Source organism: Xiphophorus couchianus, chromosome 7 (assembly GCF_001444195.1).
Source record: "Xiphophorus couchianus chromosome 7, X_couchianus-1.0, whole genome shotgun sequence".
NCBI classification, from domain to species: Eukaryota; Metazoa; Chordata; class Actinopteri; order Cyprinodontiformes; family Poeciliidae; genus Xiphophorus; species Xiphophorus couchianus.
In genome coordinates this window covers 24,980,295-25,002,761 of record NC_040234.1, presented here as the reverse complement: position 1 = coordinate 25,002,761, position 22,467 = coordinate 24,980,295, and the positions used below count along the sequence as shown (strand labels likewise).

Sequence of the window (22,467 nt, the reverse complement as noted above, 5' to 3'; positions counted from 1 at the left end):
CTGTTGATTGTGATGCAGGTCCTAAAGTAGGAAATGTCCAGACTTGGTTCTTTTGGACTTATTAAATACAGATTACTTAATCCTTTTAAGATCCTAACGTTCTGTTTCCTCACCTTGACCTACAGGTCAAAAATGACCCACCCTACCAAAACCACAAAATAAAGCTGCTGAATTGAATTTGAAATCCAAAATCTATTTTGCATGATGAAACAATCTGTTATTTATTTATTCAACTAAATTTAATTCATTTTTCAAAAAGATGATCAACAGTATTACACTTTTCTTTTTACCACAAAGCAACTGTCATACCAGTTTTCTTTAACACACAGTAAAGGTTCATTATTGTAATTATATAAAGGTGAAGTCATTAATTCGGCACTTCATTCTTTTATATTTTTTGAATTATAAAAATACTTTTCTCACAGCACATGTGCTTGATTTTGTGAACAATTTTGTTCTTATGTTGAACAACATCATAAGTACAACATAAGATGTAAAACATTTTATGTTCAACACCTATACAATCATTTTATTGCTTCTATGTTGAAGATGTTCAACAGAATATCTTAAAGAAGTAAACTAGTAAAGGATCTCTCTTTCATTAGTTTTTACTCAGACAACCTTTATTTGAGAGAAGTTAGACAGGAAAGTGGGTAATGAAAGGGAAGACGAGCAGCTAAGCTCATCATGTGTGGGTGAAACTGGTGGGTGTTATGATGCTAGAGTTCAGTGACATGATGAGGTTATAAAACTACATAAATAAGAAAAAAAACACACAACAAATAAATAAAATTTCTTAAAGTCATATTTTTATTTGTTGTCTGAAGTTTTCTCATTCAACTGAATGTGTTATTTTTTTCCAAACATTTTTTTAATGTAATATTCTTAAGTTCTTTTATTCATCCTATTCTTTAAACGGGTAGTTGATCAAGTAAATCAGCATTCAGTCAGAACTTGGTGTTTTCTTTTACAGCATAGCTTTTTTATAAGTCTCTTTTCAACATTTGTATTCATTTTTACATGTTTAAAAATAGAAAATGTAAATACCAGGCTTGACATTCAATCAAAATACATTGTGTACAGTGGAAGATACTTTGTACTTTTTTTTCTCTCCAGTGTTTTGACAATATACTCAGATTCAGCATCTTTATTGCATAAACTCATTCATTAGTTGTTGGAAGCCTCTCATCATTAAGGGAATTTATTTTCTGTCTCTTTATTGTGATCACAAAATCAACAGGGCAAACATACAATTTATTTTTGATTAAAAAATGATAATAGGATTGCTGTAAAAACAAGGAGGAGGAAGTGGGTAAAAAAATACCATGACTATGTCAACTTTTATTCTGAAAGTCAGTGCTTTAAGTGGGCCAGTATGCATCGGTACGCAGTAGAAGCACTTTTAAATGTTACCCCACAGCGGAATGGGAATTTTGGAAACGTTAAATGAGTCTTAGTCCATTGGTAGTATACATTTTATATGTCCCGCAACAGTAAAAACTCAAGTCTTTCACTTCTTTATGTCTTTAAGAAGCTTTTATTTTATATCTTTAATTGTTTTATATGTCCATGTTAACACCATTGAGGCTTTAAGTTAATAAAAGTGCCTCCATGACACTGAAATTTGCTTCTTTCTCATTTCTGTACAATAATACCTTTGATCTCTATGTGAAGAGACAGATGTACCTAACAGCATGTCTTTTGTTCCACTTAAAGCACTGCTGAAAACTGAGACATTCATCTGCTCCATTTCAATCTGCTGTTGAAATCTCAAAACACAAAACTTGTGAAGCTCAATCCATTTGCACACTTTACTCTGACACTGTGTACTCCTGTTAATCCATAAAATTGCTTTCTCCTCTCACAGCGAAAAGAAGAAGAGATAACTTTTTTATCAGCAGAGGAAAGACTTCCTTTCAAAAGAACATTTACATTAAGGTCAGTTTAGTCGGTGTCCTGCACATGCATTTGGAATGAATCTAAAACAATTTGTAGAAAACAACAAATTCACATATAGCAACTTATGGCTCAGGAGCAAGAGACGGAGACATGAAGGGGATGAGGTCAAAAGTTTTGCCTTTCCCTCAACCTGAAGTCATATAGAAGAGAGATTACTGCTGGAACTCATTGCAAATTTTAAAACTAAAAGTCCTTTTTATCACAGATATGTTGAATGAACAATGATAACAGACCTGTGATTTGGAAATTCTGAGTCTAAATGAACAGTGATCATTTATTATATTAGATTATTATCAGGATGTCAGAGAGCTTGCATGGGTCACTATTGGACAGCCTCACTGTATTTCTTCAGAAGACCAAACAAAAGGTAGATTCACTTGAAGTGAGGAATAAATTATAAAAAATACTTTACAGTGATTTGGAAATAATGGAGTTCCATTATTTAAATGTTTATCCATTATAATAATTAAAATCAAGCATTCATTATAGGTTAGCTCAAAGTAAAAGCTCACGGCTTACCTAATTCAACCCAGTGGTTACTTCCTGAAAAATAAATTCAAATGTTTTTGCACAAACGCACATTTTAACACACATGGAAAAAAAAACACAAATAGGTCTTATACATTGAGCATGAATGTGAAATGCTCTCTAAATCAAAGTTGGACAAAACAGATGCATGATGGGAATCTTGTAAATAAACTTGCTCTTCTGACAAACAAAACAACAAAATCTGCCTTCCTTTTACATCCCTTGATACAGCAGATTTGAGGCTCTTTTTACAACCAACTAAGTTTCAGAAAATTTTATCTTCTGAAACTTTGAACATTTTTTTGACAAAAAACAATAAATGAAGGTAGGGCTGCACTAGTAAGTCACTACAGTCAGAAATTCCTCCACCTTACTGAACTGACCAAGACATCTGTGACACATGACCAGGTGTTTCTTGGAAAGCAATAACCAAAAGCTAAACTTAGTTCTTGCATAGGCTTTTAAGTATGTTCAGTGCATGCTTTTGTTTCAAAGTCTTTATAGATGCACTTATCGTTCTATTTGTGATCACAGTTTTAAAATTACATGCAACAAAATGATGTCACTGATGTTCAGATGTTTTTCTGTTTGAAGCAAATACAGAACAGTATTGTGAGATGAAAACATTCGCTTGATAAATTTAACATAAGAGGTTGTAACTTCCTTTTAGATCCTTTCGAAGGTGAAGCACATTGGAGCGGTCTGAAGGGGCAGCTTGATACAGCTTTGACTGAAATATCTACCTCAAGACTTCAAGTAAAGTTGGACAGATCCAGATCAACAGTTTGAAATAATCAGAATATTCATCTGAAGTTAGCATCAATGACCTTGAAAATATATACAGCAGCATCATAATATTTCACATTGTATGTCTGATTTTTATACAAAATATTCCTGAGAGTTGTTCTCTTTTGATTTAGTTAATATGCCATTTGTTATAACCCTCCACATAAAACAAAGAAATATGCAAATATAACAGCAAAAATAAAATAACAGCAAAAGCAATCTTTTATCACTTCATTTAGTTAGACTTGTTGCAAATCAAGTAAATGTTACAGTTTATGTTTATCAGATATGACATAGTTTAAAGTTTGCAAACCTTCATGGAACTCCAGTTTCCAAACTCAAATTATTCCAGTGTCTTTCTGAAACTCAATGTTTCATCTTGCTTGCAGAGGCATGAGCAGGTTTGCAATTATTCAAATACACAAAGGACACAAATGACTAAGTTTTTCTTAGTACTTATCCAACCAAAATCAACCCTGATTTAAATATTTTAAGCGAAGATTTTGTATAAACTTTCATTGCAAAACATTAGGAAATACTTTTATAGCAAGTTTACCAAAAGTACTAGAATTCTAGAAAGACTTCTATAGCCCTTAGCAAAGAAATATTTAACATCATTTCTTGTCTATTACTGTCGAGAGATTTTTAATCATTATTTACTTAACTTTCTTAGAGGAAAGCAAGATGCTGGGGAGGAAAATTTAGATAAAATATTTTGAAAGTTTATGTGGTGCAAAATAAAAGGCATACACATGATAAAAGAACAAAGAAAAAAACAGAATACTGAGACGATTTTCAGGCTCCAGGTCAATTTACCCCTTTGCCAATTTATACCTCAATCCATACACTTGAGCTGCCATTTTGTCCCAACTCAGTCACCTGACATACCACTCAGCACACCATTTCATTTACACATCCGTTGGGTATCAGGTTATACTTCTAGGTAGTTAAATGTAGTTAAAAGAGAATTTCACATTTATTTGAATGTATTTGTCTATTTTCTGAAGACTTAAAGTAAAACCCTGTTTCCATTAAACCTAGTTCTGATCCCCATTTGGGCTTATTGATTGAAGTATCATTATGTTTCAATATTTTGATCAAATCAAAATAGATTGCTTCATGCAGACAGATAATTGCATTTTCTGATAGTAGACTAGTCTTAGATTATAGAAAATGACTTGAAATCATTGGTGACTGAATTAGACATGAATAATAGTCCCATGATGACTGCATAGTATGAAATGTCATAGAATGCATAGTATGAAATGTCTTGTGGTAAATACCCCATCCTTATATGGAAGGACCAAAAGTCCACATTATGCAAAGGCAAAGAGATGAATAGACCTGAACCCTCATTGCTGACATGGACTCTCTATTTCTCTTTAAAGTTTCCAATAAATTTGCTGTCACAACTCCAGAACAGCTCACACACAGCACCTTCAGACAAACCAAACACTACATGATACAGAACATATACTGTATATTATACAAATCTTCAGGTGAAATTTGAGTATCAAATAACTGCAAAAATAAATGTGTCTTATATAAAATTGTTCTCAATCTATCCAGAAGGTTGATGAAATGCTGTGGGTAGTTGGCCAAATCAATATCCTCTCAACTTATCAAGGTTTTTTTGTTTTGTTTTTACTCCGCATTTCTGCCTCTATTGTTATTGCACCATTTCTTTTCTTATTAATTGCTGTACTTGAGTGAATTAGCAGCTCACAGACCCAACTCATTTCAGGAAAACATACTGTTGTCTTTTTAACATGATGAAAGCAAATCAATTGGTTTCCACTCTGAGCTGCTGGTAACAAAACAAAAAACAAAGCAAGAATCTTCCACTTCCTCTAAAATGTTTCACTTGCTTCAGTCCCAGTTCCTGACAGAGAGTTTTTGTTTGCACACAGAAAATTCTAAACTTCTTCAGTTGGCTTCATTACACACATTTTTTGCTGTTTTTGGACTTGTTGCTTATTTCCAAAATGTATTAATGATACACTTGTGTAAGTTATACATAGCTTGAGGAAATTCATGCCTTTTTCAGGGAAAACCTAAGAGCAACATCTGAATTTGAATGGAAACCTTAGTGCAATACGACTGCTTGTTTGACAATAAATAAAGGAGTTTCTATGAATGTTGGGAGATACATTTCATTTTATTGGATCATTCTGTAACTAAATGCTGTGAGTTCATTTTTAAAGGTTTTTTTTTTTTAATTTGTATGTATGGATATCTAGACAAGTCAATGACCCTACTTTATACATTGCCTGGCCAAAAAAATTCACATACTCTAATATTTTGTTGGACCGTCATTAGCTTTGATTACAGAACACATCCACTGTGTCATTGTTTCGATAAGCTTCTGGAATGTGACAAGATTTATTTCTATCCAGTTTCACCAAGGTCTTGCATTGATGATGATAGAGTCTGACTGATGTGCAAAGCCTTCTCCAGCACATCTCAATGGGGTTAAGGTCTGGACTCTGTTGTGACCAATCTATGTGTGAAAATGATGTCTCATGCTCCCTGAACTAGTCTTTTACAATTCGACCCCCATAAATCCATCTTGGAATATTCCCTGTCAACAGGGGTGAAAAAATAACCTGGTCATTCAGTACATTCAGGTAATCAGCTGACCTCATTCTGTGAGCACATGCTGTTGCTGAACCTGGACTTGACCAACTGCAGAAACTCCAGATCATAGCACTGCCCCCGCAGGCTTGTACAGTAATCACTAGGTATGATGGGTGCATCACTTCACCTGTCTCTCTTCTTACTCTGCTGCACCCATCACTCTGGAACTCAGGGTAAATCTGGACTCATCAGACCACATGACCTTCTTCCATTGCTCCAGAGTCCAATCTTTATGCTCCCTAGCAGATTGAAGCTTTTTTCCGGTTAGCTTCACTGATCAGTGGTTTTCTCAAAGCTATAGAGCTGTTCAGTCCCAGTGCCTTGACTTCCCTTCACATTCTGCGTGTGGAAATGTTTTTACTTTCACTGTTAAACATAGACTGGGTTCTACTGTTTTTCTTTAATTTCATTTCACCAAAACATTAAGTGATCACCAATGACAATCATTCATGATTTTTTTCCATCCGCATTTCTTCGTTGAAGAAAATTGGTCTCCATTATCCTTCTAGTTTTTAATAATGCGTTGGACAGTTCTTGACCCAGTTTCAGTAGTTTAAGAAATCTCTTTAGATGTTTTCTCTGCTTGATGCATATCAATGATTTGACCTTCTCAAACAGACTGACATCTTTTCCACGACCACAGGATTTGTCTTTAGACGTGGTTGTTTAAGAAATGAAGCCTAGACGTAAATTCAAACAGAAAAACTCTTCAGCCTCACCTGTGTCATCCAATCGCAGGTGGATGACACAGGTCAACCACCTGATAGGTTGTTGTTCATACACCACAGCCTATTAGCATTGGACCATGCCCCGTCATAGCCAATCATCATTCACTCATCCATTTATGAGGATCTTCATCCATGATACCATCTGCTTTCCAGCCATGCTCAGTTCACCTCCACCCCTTCTCCACCTCTCTGCTCCTGGCTCCTTCAGGCTACATTCCTTTTTCCGACCTCCAGTGTATGGGCCCCGGGGGAAGACGTCTCAAATCATCATCGCTAATTCATAACAAGCTTATCGCAATTCACAGCACAATGTCTTCTGCCAGGGTTCGACTGCCAAAGAACTTTAATTCATTTAAGTCAATAAAACTTCCTAATTGCTGTTTTTCTCTGTGTGAGTCTCTCCAGGTTGAAATGAGAAGCAACTCATTGCACCAGTTGGGGTTAAATAACTCGTTGCCAGCTGAAACATAATTGCCCATGCATTAATCATCCAACAGGAGGCTCGAACCTTTTTGCTTAGTTAGATTCAGAAGGTGACTGGGTTTTTTTTGGCCAGTAGTGTACTTTGGCAGTAAAACTGAAGGGCTGGAAAAGTATTTGAACTAGAAGTTTCAAATGTTAATACTATGCCAGCTTTGTGACATAGATTTGCCTAAAATATTGCCTACATCTGTGTGTTTGTTCTTAATTTAAGGTCTTTTTTATGCAACTTGCACAACATATATTATTGTTATTATTGTTCTCAAGTTATTAATCCCAGTACCTGAAAAAGACATATTATAATGTCAAATAAACAAACAGAAAAGCTGTGGTGGGAAAAATCCCTCTGGAAATACATGGAACAGGTTAATACCATAGATACCAGGGTCAGACAGGAAGAACCACATAAAGGGACAGTAGACACTTTCAGCTCAGACTCTCAGAAACAGTGACAGCACAGTTTAGTTTAAAATAATATGTTTGCATCCGGTAACTGGCACAGGCACACACAGCTGCCATTGTATAGTTCAAAGTTTGAGTAAAAGCTACAAGAAGAAAAATAGGAAGAAATGCTGTGGGGAGAAAGTAAAAAAGCAGCCATATTGGAAATAGTATGAGAAACAGAAGAATGTACTACAATGTTCTAATATACTAAAACATATACTTGCATTTTTTTTAAAAGGGTTTCCATGTATGATGTAGCTATCTTTTTTGTAGCAAGCACAGAATTTTTTGAGCATAGGGATCTTACTACATCCAAAAATGAATGTTTTGTCAGTACAGTCTGTGGCATTTAAACACAGTTTAAAGTAAACACACTTAAATTTGTAGAATTATTATTCATAAGGAGAGATCAGAGTGACTTGCAGGAGTCATGCAAAATATTCATGCTGGTAAACAATGTCTTGAAAAGTCATTGTCATTTCTATTCCTAGAATAGCTTAGCAGAGATGTTCTAATATTGTTGACAACCTGCTGTCTTAAAGTTTATCTTCTTTCACATTCCGGGAGGAGCATGGTCTGCAGGATCTCTGTTCCTCTTCATTTGAAAAAAAAAAGGACACAGAAGTGCTTCTTCATTCATTGTGTCTCCAGAAAGTGCTGTTTTCAGTAGGATATGTTTTTTTTTTTTCTTATTATTTTAACAGCAAGTCGTGGGGTTCAAGGCAAAATATGCATTTTTTTCTAAAATTACTAAGTGGAAAAATATATAATATTTCACCCACTGACCTATTCTCTGGATTTTATTCATTCCTCTGATTGCATTTTCCTGTTTTAAATTGTTTCAATTCATGCCATGCAACATTTTCTGGAGATGAGGAGCAGCTTCAATGCTGAGTTGCAGAGAAGGTGGTGGAGGTGGCATGGAAAGATATCATAATGTTGGAAAAAGCAAAAATGATCCAGTTAAATCTTAATCCTCAGTGAAAGACTCTTGCTTGTCATGAGAATTTGAGTGAGCTCCTGCTTGTACCATCTGATTTGCCCATCCAAGTGTCTGTCTTTGGTTAAATTCTGTCAAAGTTGGTGAAAATGGACAGCATTAGGACTTTAGGGACATGTCAAGAAGACATTCAAAATGCACTGCAAGATTGGAAAGATGGCTTGTATTTTCTGAAATCTACTAGACTTCAGTGTTTTCTTGTAGGTCTGGTAGCTGAGTACAGATCAGTGTGAGTGGAGCAGTAGGAAGCTTAGTTCAGCTTTTATCGTCCTCAGTAGAGCTGAACTGATATAACAGCTACATAAACCAAAAGATATGACTGGAGTTCCTTCAAACAAAATATGTCATCTGTAAAGCAATAAATATATGGAGCTGTGGGAATAGTGACCTCCAGACCCAAATCTCATGATATTCATTTGTGAAGCTTCTTCTGTGCTTCATTTGCTTCAAAAGTGGTGGAAGGATTTCATACCTCTTTTCTGTAGAATATGATAATGGAAGTAGTGAGAACGTAAAACTCCGTTTTTTCCTCTTGATAATTTTTCAGTTTCTGCACTGAAAATATTAGGAAAAAAGTTGAACAGCAGCACATGAGATATTTACTGTTGTCCTCTTCATGATGAGAAAGTGTTGGTTGAGTTAGAAGCTCAGCACTGCAAGGAAAGATGAGAAAAAATCAGTCAGCATCCAAAGATTATGAGCAATAATGTTTGATCCTTCAAACACCAGACAATGGTTCACATTGCCATTTTTGTGGATGGGTAATCATTGATAGTTCAAAAGTCTAATAGTTAATATTTTTTTATGTAAACGATTTAATACATATTATTGTTTATTGGATTTTTTTTACACAGAATGAATACCATCCAGGTCTGGTGTAAAGAAAGGTCAGGTCAGATCACCAGTGACAATGCAGGTGGGTAAAATAATGTTTAGTTTGTTTTCACTAACTTAGTGACTTAAAGTGGTTGAGTTAGCAGCACCAGCCTTTATTAATATCAAACAGATTGTGACTTATAACAGCATTTTATTTTAAAAGTTAAGCACTATCAGGAGCACTGGGAAGTAATGTTGGAGCTATGTTTTCCTAAGGTTTCACATCTATTGGAACAAAAAGCACACAGAAGGATAGAAACCAAAATCTCTAATTAGCCTTGAGTCACAGAGAGCAAATGAAACAAAATGCCTGAAACGGCTCCGTTCTACCGTCCAGATTTAGGATGTTTGAAGCAGCTGGTGCAGCCTTCACCAATCAGTGTTTCTATGACTCCTTCTAATCCTAAATCCACAGTTAATGACTGGCAAGATGGTCAATTGTCATTTAGACCAGAGAGCCAAAAAGCAGGGGATTTAGGAGAATCAGTGAGCAACATTGCAATTATTTTATCCACCCTCACATAAATATGTCTACTATTTATTTCCTCGGCTGTTAAATTAACACCCAGTATGAAACCACATAACATGCCAGTCTTTTTGCCAAAAGCATCAATACTAAATTAGATTTGTTTGCTTGCTATATACAGACGTAGACAAATTTGCTGGCATACCTGATAAAGATGCATGAAAAAGCATGAAAATAAAATATTTTATTTAAAATCTTTTATTGCAGCAGCATAATCTCAACACCAAAAAGAAGAATCCAACCTATTTGAAAGAGTACATCTATTTAGTGGTGACAATAATCCTATATTAACAAATGATGCAGTAATACATTGTAAAACGTCCTTTTCCAAACAGGAGAAGTAACATTTTTACAGAGTGAGGAGTCTCTGTGGTCAGATTGCCCTTTGTATGAATGTTGCTATAAATGAACTCGCCTTGCCTTGATATAAATAAGCATGCCTTTTTAAAAATAATCTTTTTTTTGCTGACACTGATTTTACATTTATTTGTAAATGAAGCAGAACTTACATTAGCTGTAAAGTAAAAGATTGTAACTGTCAACGCATTCACTTATGTTCTCTTGCTCTTGTGTGTCTCTGAGTTCCAGAATAACAATTAATAAGCAAGTAGGTCAGGTAACATATTTTTAAGGGATTCAGTGTTTTCTTGAGAAAGTAAAACTCATTTTTTTCCTCTTGGTCTATCTTTCAGTTTCTACACTGAAAATATTAGAGTAAAAAACAAATAATTGGTTTCAACCAAATGTTAAAACCAATTATTTCTAAACATGGATCCCCTCCCAACTACTTCAATAAATGCAATTAAAGGTTGGAATCTTCTTTTCTCTACAGGCTGATATTATGCAACTATAGCAAAAATATTAATTTATTTTAAGGCTGTTTCACATCTTTATCGACATCTACTTTATTCAGTAACACTCTTTCACATTTTTACATTCATTTGTATGAATGACCAAATGAAATGCAAGCCACAGGTCAGTGGCTGCTAGGCTTCAAAGATGCTGCTGGCAAAGAGTCCATTGTGATATTTACAATGCTAAAAATTATAGAAAGACATTTTTACTTTACCACAGGCATTCAGCTTTCAAATAATTCCCTTAAGTTTGTGCAAGAAAGAAAATTGATTCCTCTTAATATGTAGTTTCCCATGTAAAAGTTGTCTGTGTGTGTGAGAGTCCTTTGTGTCAGTACAGTAAAATTAAAGACATTAGTACGACACTCCCACAGCAAACCCAGCATGCAAGTACACTATAAACAAAGCTTGATTATGACACAGATTACGTCTGGTTAACCCACAACAAGAATTCAAATGCAGAAGTCATTGAGAAGGCTGCGCAGTTCTCTGATATAACAAATAGCAATTGGCAATAAAGTCAATCTGTGAAATTGCTAAATTGTCAGAGTTCAATTTTTAAACCAGAGGACTGCAGCCAACCAGGACCAGGTTGAAGTCTAGAAAAAAAAATTAAAATAAATAAATAAAAAACAAACAGTAGTGAACCTCTGTTGGTGTTTCCCACAATTCCTGTTCAGACCTCACAGACAGTTTTAGCTGCATCACATCAGTGATCATTAATTTGATTTTCTTGCAGTTTGTGTTTTCTCACATGACATTCTGCAATCAATCACCCTGCACCTGTGTGAGATGGAAAAAGCTGGAAGTGGAGTTTGGAAAGGCAGTTTGGCCCTGATGTGGAACAAACAGAGGCTGTCGGAAAGAAAAGGACTATGAAACATAAAACAAAATGAACGGAAAAGAAAGTGTTACAGCGATACACAACCACAAACACGGGGTGAGGACAAACAACACAAACAGTGCACAATACAACTGTGGAGTTCACATTCTTACATGATGAAGGGAATTTTCCTCTGTTTCTTTCTGTCCTCCATCATTTCATCACACTTTTCTGTCTTGCCCAGAACTTTTCCTTCTCCATCTCCTCTCTTCGATGTTGCTCAGTTGATAGACTACTCAGAACACATCATTTAAAGCACTTACACCTTGTTACCTCTTCAATAACATGTCACTGTTTTTTCATCAGCTTATTTTCTTTTCCTGTCTCCTCCTCAGTTAAATCCCCTTTTAAGTCAGCTTTTTTTCTATTCATATGCAAAAAGTAGTTCATTTAGCCATTTTATGTAATTGCACTATGTGCATAAAAGGCTGGTGTCTCACAAAAGTGATCTTCTATTATTTGGGATGTGAAGGCAAGGGGACGTCACAAGGAGCAAGGAGCCAGGATACATAATTGAATAGTGAAGGTAAAATAGCATTTTGGAGCGAGGTGACCACAGCATGTGGTAGAAACATGCACAAAAGAGTTCATTTCTTCTTCTCCACTCTTTTTTCTATACATACAATGCATAAAGTTGGAAAACATTGCAGAAAGGAATCACAAGGAAAGTAGTGGAAAATAGATACCTGAGTTGTCAGTGAATGAAAAAAAAAAAACAGTGCAATGGAAAGAAGCTCAACAAACTCTAATGTCAAATGAAATCATTTCATAATTTCAGAAATTTGTCTTCTTAGTTAAATTCTGTCTCTTATACACACTCACTTCTGGAACATGAATTAAAAGTTAAATTACAATTGTGGCAAAATAGTAGTGAACAGTCATACACCCTTATAGTGTTTTCTGCATTAAAATAATTACAAATATAATTTTCCTTACAGATGCTTTTATCTTCTGAACTCACTGTAGTTTAAGTGACACCATAGACATCAGGGCATTGCAGACTAACAGTTAGAATGATGTGTCCAAACTATGAATGCAGAAACTTTGGTGAGAAGCAGTCTTGGAAAGAGAGAGTTTTCTTTTTTCAGTTGCAGCAGAGGAGTTGAGAAAATTTTTAATATTTTTTATTTTCACTGAATTAGTTCAACTTCTGCTTCTACTTGCATATATCTGAAAAATACATAGCTTTCTCAACATCTCTTGAATAGAAAAGCAAATAAAAATGAAGTATCTCAACATCTATAACAAAGCAGCTTCATAGCAGTTACTAGAAATGGCTCCCCTTCCCTTCCTGAAAAAATAATCTGTCCCTCCCTCACCCGTCCCCATTACAGTAGCGAGGTTCATCTGTTCCCACTAACATGCATCATTTCAGCCCCTCCTGTTTCTTCCTGCATTCACTGAGATAACAGTAGCTTTGTTCTGCATGCCAATGTATGCTATGTGTATGCGTCCAGACGCACACACTCTTACAGCAGTCTAAATGTTTTATATACATTGCTTATGTTTTAAACTAAAATGCCGAGCTTTCTTACATTATTATTCACATATCTGTACTTGCTGCTTGCGTTGGAAGACCATGCAAATCGTCTACATATTTACAGTGTTGTGACAAGCAGAACCCTCAGGTAAAGTGACTGATGCAGTCATAAGGAACATTTGACCATAAAGAGACAATGAAGAGTGGGAATTGTATATGTCTGTCTTTAACATACAATATAAAAAAGTAACTTTTTTTCTTGCACAATTTCTCCTTTTTAGTCAAATGATGCAACTGGCTGTGATGTTACTTTAATGAATGCATGTAGCATTAGGGGTTCCTGTTTCTGCTTGTAGTTCCATGTTTTGTAATGGAATGTTTATTTGTCAGTTAGTGTTGAATTAGTGGCCCTTTAACTTTTAACTGTCCTCTGCAACAGAGTCTGTAGCTTTGAGGTTGTATCACATGAACTTATTTTCTTCACAAGTTGAAATCAAATTGTAGATGTAGCTCTGATCTCAGTACGCAGCTTTAACTGGATTTTCAAGATTTGCATATTAAATGCATTTAATAAAAGCTCTGCTTTAATAAATTCAAGCTCTGCATTTATCAAATCATCCTAAACTGTGGTCTCAGGTGTCAATAAGGAAGAAAATTCTATTTTTTAAAATATATCCAGCAAACACTGATGCCTGCCTTAATAAAAGCTATTCAATCATAAGGAATCAAATGTTTGATTTAATAAAATCTTATTTTCTCTCTCCCAGAACAGCATAAGTGGTGAGGGATGAATGTAAGAGCAGGAGTCGGGGCAGCTCAGCTTCCCTCCATCACCATTACTTCATGGCCTGTTGCACAATTTCTGCACAACAATCTTGTGTAAAAAGCATAATCTTTAGAAGTCTTTATAGAGAAAAATTATGACAAAGATGCTGAGACAGATTAATCCTAATGAATACCAAAGTAAACGTGAAAACATTTATCTCTTGGTGTCTTTCTTTAAAACTAAAAAAAGCAAAAGAAATAAATCCAGGTTGGAAAATATGGATGCATCTTTGTTGAGAGGTAGATGCAGGTCAGGGCAAACTCTGCAATCCTTTTAATCTCAGCCATTTTTCAATATTCCTCCTCGTTGTTCCCTTCTTCTTTTCTGGCATTTGGCGTCTGCTCTTCTACCATGGGCTGTCACTCCAGTAGCCATTCATGGTGCCTCCGACTAAGCAGTCGCAGCCGAAAAAAAGACAAGATGGACAGACAAAAGAGGAAGGGTGGGGTTTGGGGAAAAGTTTGGGGTAAAAACAGGGAAAGACAGAGAAGCCAAAAAGGGAGAAAACTAAAACATACTGATTCTGATTGCAGATTCAAGTAGTAATGCTATGGATGGCAGTGGCGGTAAGTGAAATGTCAATCAACTCAGACCTGAGGAAAACCCAGCTTCTCATCCTGATGCTGAGCTGCAGTATCTGAAAATGTCATCATGTACTGAACACATAACATAAAGTCAGTTAAAGTCAAGGGTTACCATGGCCACCACTGGCTTCTGTTGTTAACTTCCAACCTTAAGCTGACGACTTCAACACAGGATCCGTCCTGAACCACAAATCTAGACTCTGCTTCCACTGCCTGGCACTGAAAGTGTTAAACTACAACACAAAACAGAAGATGTAAGAGAACTGCATGAAAAAACTCTGATCTCCCTTTTGCTTGTTTTAACCAAAACTATACTTTATCTCCAAACTCAAAAACTGACCAATTAGCTTTAAACATTACTTGATTTTATAATCTTAAAACGTTTTCCATATGGCATACATCTTGGATTAACAGCAGATTTCACTAATATACTCCTTATACTGTATGAAAGATCCACCCACATTCTGACTCTTTGAAACCTAAACTAATCATTGTATGACAACACAGATTTACAAAGAAATACCAGCAGGTTTTACAGCTCAGTGTTTGGAGGAGAGCTCAGGTGAGAGGACAGCAGATGGTGGGTGAAATTCTGGAAGAAATCTGTTGTTACAATGAAGGCCAACCTAAACATATGTTGTGATCACGTTTGCTTTCATTTTTCCCCAAGTGAATAAAATGAATGTTACATGCACCAGCTCTACAGTGTTAATCCCTTTTGACAGTGATTCCCAACAACTATTGGCTTGTGACACTTTGTAAGAAAAAACATAATACCCTTACTCATTAATTATTTATTGCTTGATTCAATATGGAATCTTTGTAAGACCTCATTTGACTAACAATATATTAGTTTCTACAACTTCTAACTCAGAGATATTTTACACCCCTCAGAGTTTGGGACTCTAGAGAAGCAGCTATCAATTACACCTACAGAGGAAATGGGGAGGAAGTAGAAGCAGAGCTCAAGCTTGTGGTGGAGGCTTTTAGTTGGTCAAATCTCCCTCTGGCCTCTCAGTTTACAGCAGTTTTATATTAGGAAGAAAAAATTAACTCCGCCAGCTAGGTGTTTTTAAGGTGCTGAGTTTTGAGGATGTATGACTAAATGCTTTTACTTTATGTAGTTTACTAATGGGTATTCTATATGCAGTTATTTAAAAATGTACAGTTTAAATACCACAGTTATTGTGTTTGCTGAAGTCTTAGCATTATTTTTCTTCTCAGCTACTCTTTAGCATTGAATTAAACCATTAAAGTGACAGGGCAATCAGCAACAGGCAAGGATTAATATAGGGTAACTAGACAACTAAGTTATTCTCAGTATTAACTAACCAAGACCTGTTAGTAGGTAAAGTCTGTTTGTGGAAATTGTTGTATTTCCAAATGCAATTGCAAAATGTTCTTTTTTGTGTGTCTTAGATTTAGCTAATCTCTATAATTAAGGATTTCTGGCACAAAAATTTTAGAGAATGCAATGAAGGACAAAAGAACAGCTTATAAATAGCACTTCTTCAATGTTATTGCTTTTGTGTTATTTGCATGTAGTCTTCTCTTTTTGGGTGAGCTACAAGATGGATGGGATGGGGGAGTGACATCGCCTGAGGCCAGATGGCTCAAAGGTCTCGAAGGTGGAGTTGGTGATTGGAGTGAGTCGCAGTGGACCCCCCGTCATCCCGGAAATGTTATTTAGGCTGCGTGACTTCTCATAGCCTGTGACTACATGACATGCACAGGCCAAACGGTAATGGTTAAATCAGGGTGAAGATGATTCCCAACAGATATCAGAAGGTGAGGGTGTTAATTATGTACAAACGATTTGGAATGGAAGACCACAGATAAATAATAATGTTTTCATAGATGTTATGTTATGACAGCATTGCACATCAAGTACAGCAAGAATAAACCATTCGTTAGAGTTAAAAGCATATTAAAATGAAATAAAGTATAAAATAAATTAAAATAATTCCAAAGAAACCCAATGCAAAACACATAACATGTTCCAGAGTGAAAGGAGGATTTTTGAAAGAAAGACAGATGGATGGAGGGACAAACAGATGGAGAGACAAACACAGACAGACAGAGACAGGACAAGCTGTCAGTTGCCATTATATTACTGAACTAACTAGAGGTGGCACACTGCAGACCAAACAAAATATTTATGTTGAAGGGGGTTTTTGCATTGCACATCAAAATATTTTAATTAACACATTTTAATGTATTTTCACTCTACATCCACTGTATTAGTTTAGATTCTTAAGAACAGTGTAACAGCACTTTAAAAGAAAATCATCTTCAGCAAAACACAAACATTAATACATCCTTTACAGATTCGTCATTACATTTTTCCTCCCAGCTCTTTTGGCCACTGCAAAAGTTGGAAGAACTCACCCTGAAAAACACTAATCAAGATGGAAGTACAGACAGAAAGACAGGAAGACAGACTGACCATTATAAACCATCTGCAGGCTTGCAGTAAGCGATATCTTTGTCCTGCATCTGACGATCATGTTCAAATTAACTCAGTGTGAGGCACATTAGAACATTTTAAAGGGACATGTAAGGCATCACACATTTTGATTTCCAGAAAATGTCAAAACTAGCAAAGATATGAGTGAGCAATGCTTGATTTTCAAAATTCCTTACAGTTTTCTGATTTAAATCTTATATGTTGTTTCTTATGAGCAAACAAGTTCAGGAGGACTTTTTTGAAGAGAAACTTATTAGTTAAGTTTACAATACAATATTTGGGCACAAGTCTGTCTCTTCAGTTTAAAGCCATTTTAGTCAAGGAAGTACAGTTTTAAGAGTTTTATGCATTTGGCTGTTCATGTACAAAAAGCATTTCTGAAATAAAGAAAACAACCAAAAACAATGAACAGTGAAGACTAATTTTGAATTTGTATTGCTTGAATTGTAAAAAATGGACTTGTTCAGATGGCATGAAAACTGTTTTGTTTTAAACACTTTCTTCAGGAGGTAACTTAAGCAGTAGGAACAAAGAAAGTGTTCCATTTGGTCACATCCTGTTGAATCATACACAAATTTTGGTTGAACTGCATTGTATGAAATCAAATCTGTGATTACTGCTCATATATTGGATTATTGTTATGCAGAAATGTCTACATTGCAGAAATGGTAAAAGAGTTTCAGACTGACCCGAATTGCCCTTAAGTTGGAAAAAATAAAACACTTCAGACTCGCAGACTTTCGAGACTTGACTTTGACTGTTGGTCTGAGACTCAGACCAAAAGGTTTTATCTCATGTAATGAAGACTGAAATGAAGCCTATATCTGAGTTGTAGACTGCTCATCTGACGCATGTTTTACTGTGAAAGGATGACGGTGTTATTGGACAGTAACACTGGTAGAATATGGAAATTAACGGTTCATAGAAATCTGTTCATGTTAGTTGTAGCTTGACAAGTGAATACTGTATTGGGTGACTAAATCATTTAGGAGATGATATTAATAGTGGCGATAAATCAGCCCTTATGTGAAGCTGATCTTATCTTCCTCAGCAAAGGTCTAAAAATCAGCCGCTGTTCTCTTTTGTTCCCCTGTTAGAAGTTTGACTGACTGACCTGTTCACCAGGTTATGTCTGCATGTTCACCCAATTTTCTTGCTATATTTAGCAACATTTCAGACAAAAAAATCAGTATCGGACGGAATCGGCAAGTCAGGCTTTTTAAAGCTCAGTAACTGGTGATAGACCAGACAACTGCAATCAGAGTGGCCTTAAAAATAAACATGATTGACCTACTACTACTAATACAACTAGTACTTTATAAAGCACTTTTGAAACAACAACAAAGTGCTGTATGGAATACATCACAGCATACTCAAAATTTGCAACGGACAAAAGAAAATAGACTACAACAAAATCAGTAAAAGTTCAAACTGATGCAACAGCAAAAGTCTCAAAGTGTGTCAGAGGCCAAGGAACAAAAAACTGTATTCAGAAGAGTTTTCAAAGTGGACAATGAAAGGTCACTTCTGTAGTGTAAAGGCAGATCACATTAGCAGACATTTTCTCTCTGCTAAGCTAGCTCTAACATTACATGAACATAAAACCCTTCAAACCTAACCATATATATTTATAATGAAGGAGTGGATATTAACGGGTTAACTTTATTACTCATTCATCATTACTAAGGAATTGAAGCTTTAAACTTTCTTTGAATCATTCAGAGATTTAACATCAACAAGTTTGAATCTGTGTGTTATTGTTATTATTGTATCATATTTCTTACAGCATAAATGCCTGTTTCTATTTCTAATGGGGTAAATATCATACTTGAGCAATTTTCAAAGTAATACACCTTGGCTTTTAGCTGATAATTTGGATGGTGAAAAAATTGCTATTAAAACATTTTAATAAATATAAACTATAGTTATCAAATGTTCATGAGATAATGTAGGCCTACCAAACTGCACAGGTTTGGTACCCTAAACCACAGACTTAGAGCTGCACTAATGTGAATTTAATAACAAAACGTCATTAGAGACTTGAAGCTCTACTTTGACTTGTAGTGAAATACTTGAGACTTGACTTGGACCAGGGGTCCTCACATCCAGCTTCCTGCCGCTTTCAGATGTCTCTCTGCTTCAACACACCACAGTGAAATAATGAGGTCATTAGCAGGACTCTGAAGAGGTTGACTGGACACTGAGGAGGTGATTGAGGTGTGTTGGACCAGAGACACACCGACCCTCAAAGCCTGGACTTGAAGACTCCTGACTTAGACTTTCTACTTAACAACTTGAGGAAATGACTAGGAAAAACATCTCTGCTACAGAAACTAAGAGAAAAATACTATAATAAAACAAACTTTTTTCTGCATAATAATGTATTTAAGCTATCAGCACTGTGCATAATGTATTTGTAAATTGACAAGCAAAATGTTTGCAGCAGCAAAGGAGATTTTACATACAAACCAAACTAAGTGACAGGCATGTCATTGCACAATGCTGTATTAGTTAGGTCAACAAAAAATAACAATGGCCTTGTTTGTTGTTTTATGATTCCTCATCTTATAAAAATTGTTTTGCTTTGGCATGCGACCACTTGGCATAGCGTACATTTGCATAAGGAGCAGCTGACCTTTAAAAAGCACAGTCTGCAGGTAGCTTCTATCTAGAGGTTTCTGGCATTTTTTCAGTTCAATCAAGACTCTCAGCATGTCTAAAACTAACTCACTAACCTTGTAGCGCAAACCGTAAGGTGACTAGATTGTTTATTAATGCCATGGTAAGATGAATATAAGCAAGCGCAAAATAACATTAATACCTGAAGGTATTATTGCCATGACTTAAGCCACAACATTAGTTTTAGCTTCATAAGATTGTTTTTTAACAGGTTGACAAGTTTCACCACTTATTCTCTTCATTAATGGAAACGCAAGAGGCAAAGCTTTTAATCGCAGCAAATCTGCAGTGCTGTGACATGTACATACCTCCACTGGTCAGACTTTAGTAACACAACGAAGAGGAAGAGACTGAGGAGGATAGCCTGAAGATGGAATGATACACCAATGTTAGAATTTTGTGGGGTAAAGACGGCACTTGGGAAGATACAGAGCACAAAGCAGAGCCCTTCAAAAGCAACATGGGCCAATATAAGACTGGAAGAAAGAGTGAATATGCTCATTGTGTGATAACACAATTAATCCAGAAACTGTTTTCCTCTCTGATTTTAGGAAAATGTAGTTTTAGTGACAAGCAGACCTTTTCGTGCCTCTGTTCATCATTTGATAATTATTTGGCCTTTTACTATAATAAAGATTAATGTCTAATGATCAATTTAGTGTTCTGCTCAGTCTGTATCTATTTAGTAATTTTTAGTCATTTGTTTTCCTTTACTCAAAAGTTTTCATCCAGTAATCACCTCTTCATTGTATTTGTCAGATCATCAAACTCCTGTAGCTCTTTGTCCCTCATGTTCCTGAGTGTTATTCTTGTTATTCCACCTGACTCTAATTTTCTGTAAGCTTTGGACTCAGTCATCTTATTAAAATTTAATTATTCCTCATCCCTCCTTTTGGATTCTCAATACATCACAGAATATGACATTTTCATTCAGGGGGACTGACCCAAACCATTTCTGATTGTTATGTATGATTCTCCTGACCTGACCTTCTGTTTGATTAAGTATTACATACAAATAAGAATCCTGGATGTGACTGAATTTATTTTTTTACTTCTATGCTTTGAATATCCCACAGAGCATTGTTTAATCCATTATCTGAAAATAGAAAGACTATCTGGCGAAACTGACAAGCCAGGGCAGGAGAGAAATGATCAGAGGGTAACCATGGTAACTCTAGAGGAACTGCAACTGTATCTCAGGTGACCATTTTCTAATTACCCTTGAGCTAAGATTTTTGGACTTTCCAATGTCTGAAAGGAAAATTCTTCATGTGCATTGTGTGGAACACTTCCTTCTCTGAGTAAAAATAATTGGTCACATGACTTTGACTCATTTGAAATAATTTTGAGCTAAAAACAAAATACATTTTAACAAAATCAGGAAGCAGGTGGGATTTTATTCAGAAATAATTTCAAGAATTTCCAACTTAATGCATCTGATTCTCAGCTGTGGCTACATGCAGGTTATAGACTTGATGCAGTCTGAGGAATTTCCTTAGACATAACTTTGAAGCTGTCTGTATGATTGGATTGAATTTTGAGGCATCGAGTTTCTTTAAAAAAGCCTGTAAAGCTAGAAATACTAAATACTTGATAAATGATTATATAAAAAAAGAAAAATTACCGTTTTAGACATTTAAAGCTTTGTTGGGCCATAGGGTTTTTGAAGTAGCACTTGAAAAGCTGAGTTGTTCTGATCCTGATCTGTGATGTATGAACCTGTGATATTCAGTTAAGTTCAGTCGGTTATGTGGTTTGTTTGTCTTTCTTTCTCCCTTTTGCTTGTCAAACTGTTGATCTTGCCAGATTGTGTTCTAACTGACCCAGTTAACAAATAAGGAGGTACACTGTAAAAAAAAAATAAAAAATCTCTGATTTACAGTAAAATACCGACAGCTGTGGTTGCCAAAAGTAGTCAGCTATGACATACGGTAAAACTTTGGCAACTACAGTTACTGGTATTTTACTGTAAATGTTGGTTTTTTTTTTTTACAGTGTATGTGTTTGTAGCTTTTCTTCTTTATGTTGTACTTTGGCATACACAACTTTCATTTTTCCTCACAAGTCTGTCTTTGCTGCAGAATGTTGATAAGATACACAGAAATTGTTTTTTAGGGCTTGTTAAAAGAAACATTTTACTAGTTTGTCATAGGGTTGGGCGGTATTAATTTTGTTTGACCTTCTGAGGTTTTTTCAAATTATTTGTATGTATATAAAACTACAGTTTGTTGAAAAAGGCTTGTAGTGTTGCCATCATTCCATTCATTTGCTCTACCAGCTCGTCCTTGCAGGATTGTGGGTTACGTCACATATATCTCCAGCTGGGCTTTGTGTCAATAAATGCTTCAAATTGTGTTTAACTTTTTTTTTCCAATATTGAAAGGTGTAAGCTGCAGTTGCTGTTAAGTGGCAGCTTACCAGTAATAAAGAAATAAAATGTATGACAAAAAATGTCATTACAGTCATTACAGGCCTCAGGTTCCATCTGTAAAATGTGCACAGTGCATCCTTTCCTCTTCTTCCAAAGGGAGTTTATTAACCATGTAACATGTGGCCAGAACAGATCACCAGTTGGTTAAGTTAAGAAGCCTCCACAAGTGACAAGAATTCAAAAGGCAGGGGCAACAACAGAACTGAAGAGAAGAAGCATTTCTAAGAAGAAAAAAGTCCAGTTGTCTTGTTGAGACAAAAAGCTACACATCGCTGTAGATGCACCTTGAAGCACTTATG

The 22,467-nt window shown here is 35.6% G+C and overlaps 1 protein-coding gene across 3 annotated transcripts in view; it reads right to left on the bottom strand.

Annotated features, from left to right (window-relative positions):
• Positions 1–787: 787 nt before the first annotated feature.
• LOC114147999 (potassium voltage-gated channel subfamily C member 1-like) overlaps positions 788–22,467 on the bottom strand; it is a 69,630-nt gene continuing 47,950 nt past the window's right edge. Inside the window, exons 5-6 of one of the 3 annotated variants that reach the window (XR_003596177.1) lie at positions 11,815–14,397; positions 788–9,215 (exon numbers count right to left, since the gene is read on the bottom strand). Coding sequence is in view for 2 of the 3 variants with exons in the window: in XM_028022874.1 (XP_027878675.1) it covers positions 16,156–16,307 (152 nt within the window). In the remaining variant the exon portion in view is untranslated. Of the gene's footprint in view, positions 9,216–11,814; positions 14,398–15,712; positions 16,308–22,467 lie in introns of those variants that run through there. The other 2 variants (XM_028022875.1, XM_028022874.1) reach the window with 2 other exon arrangements.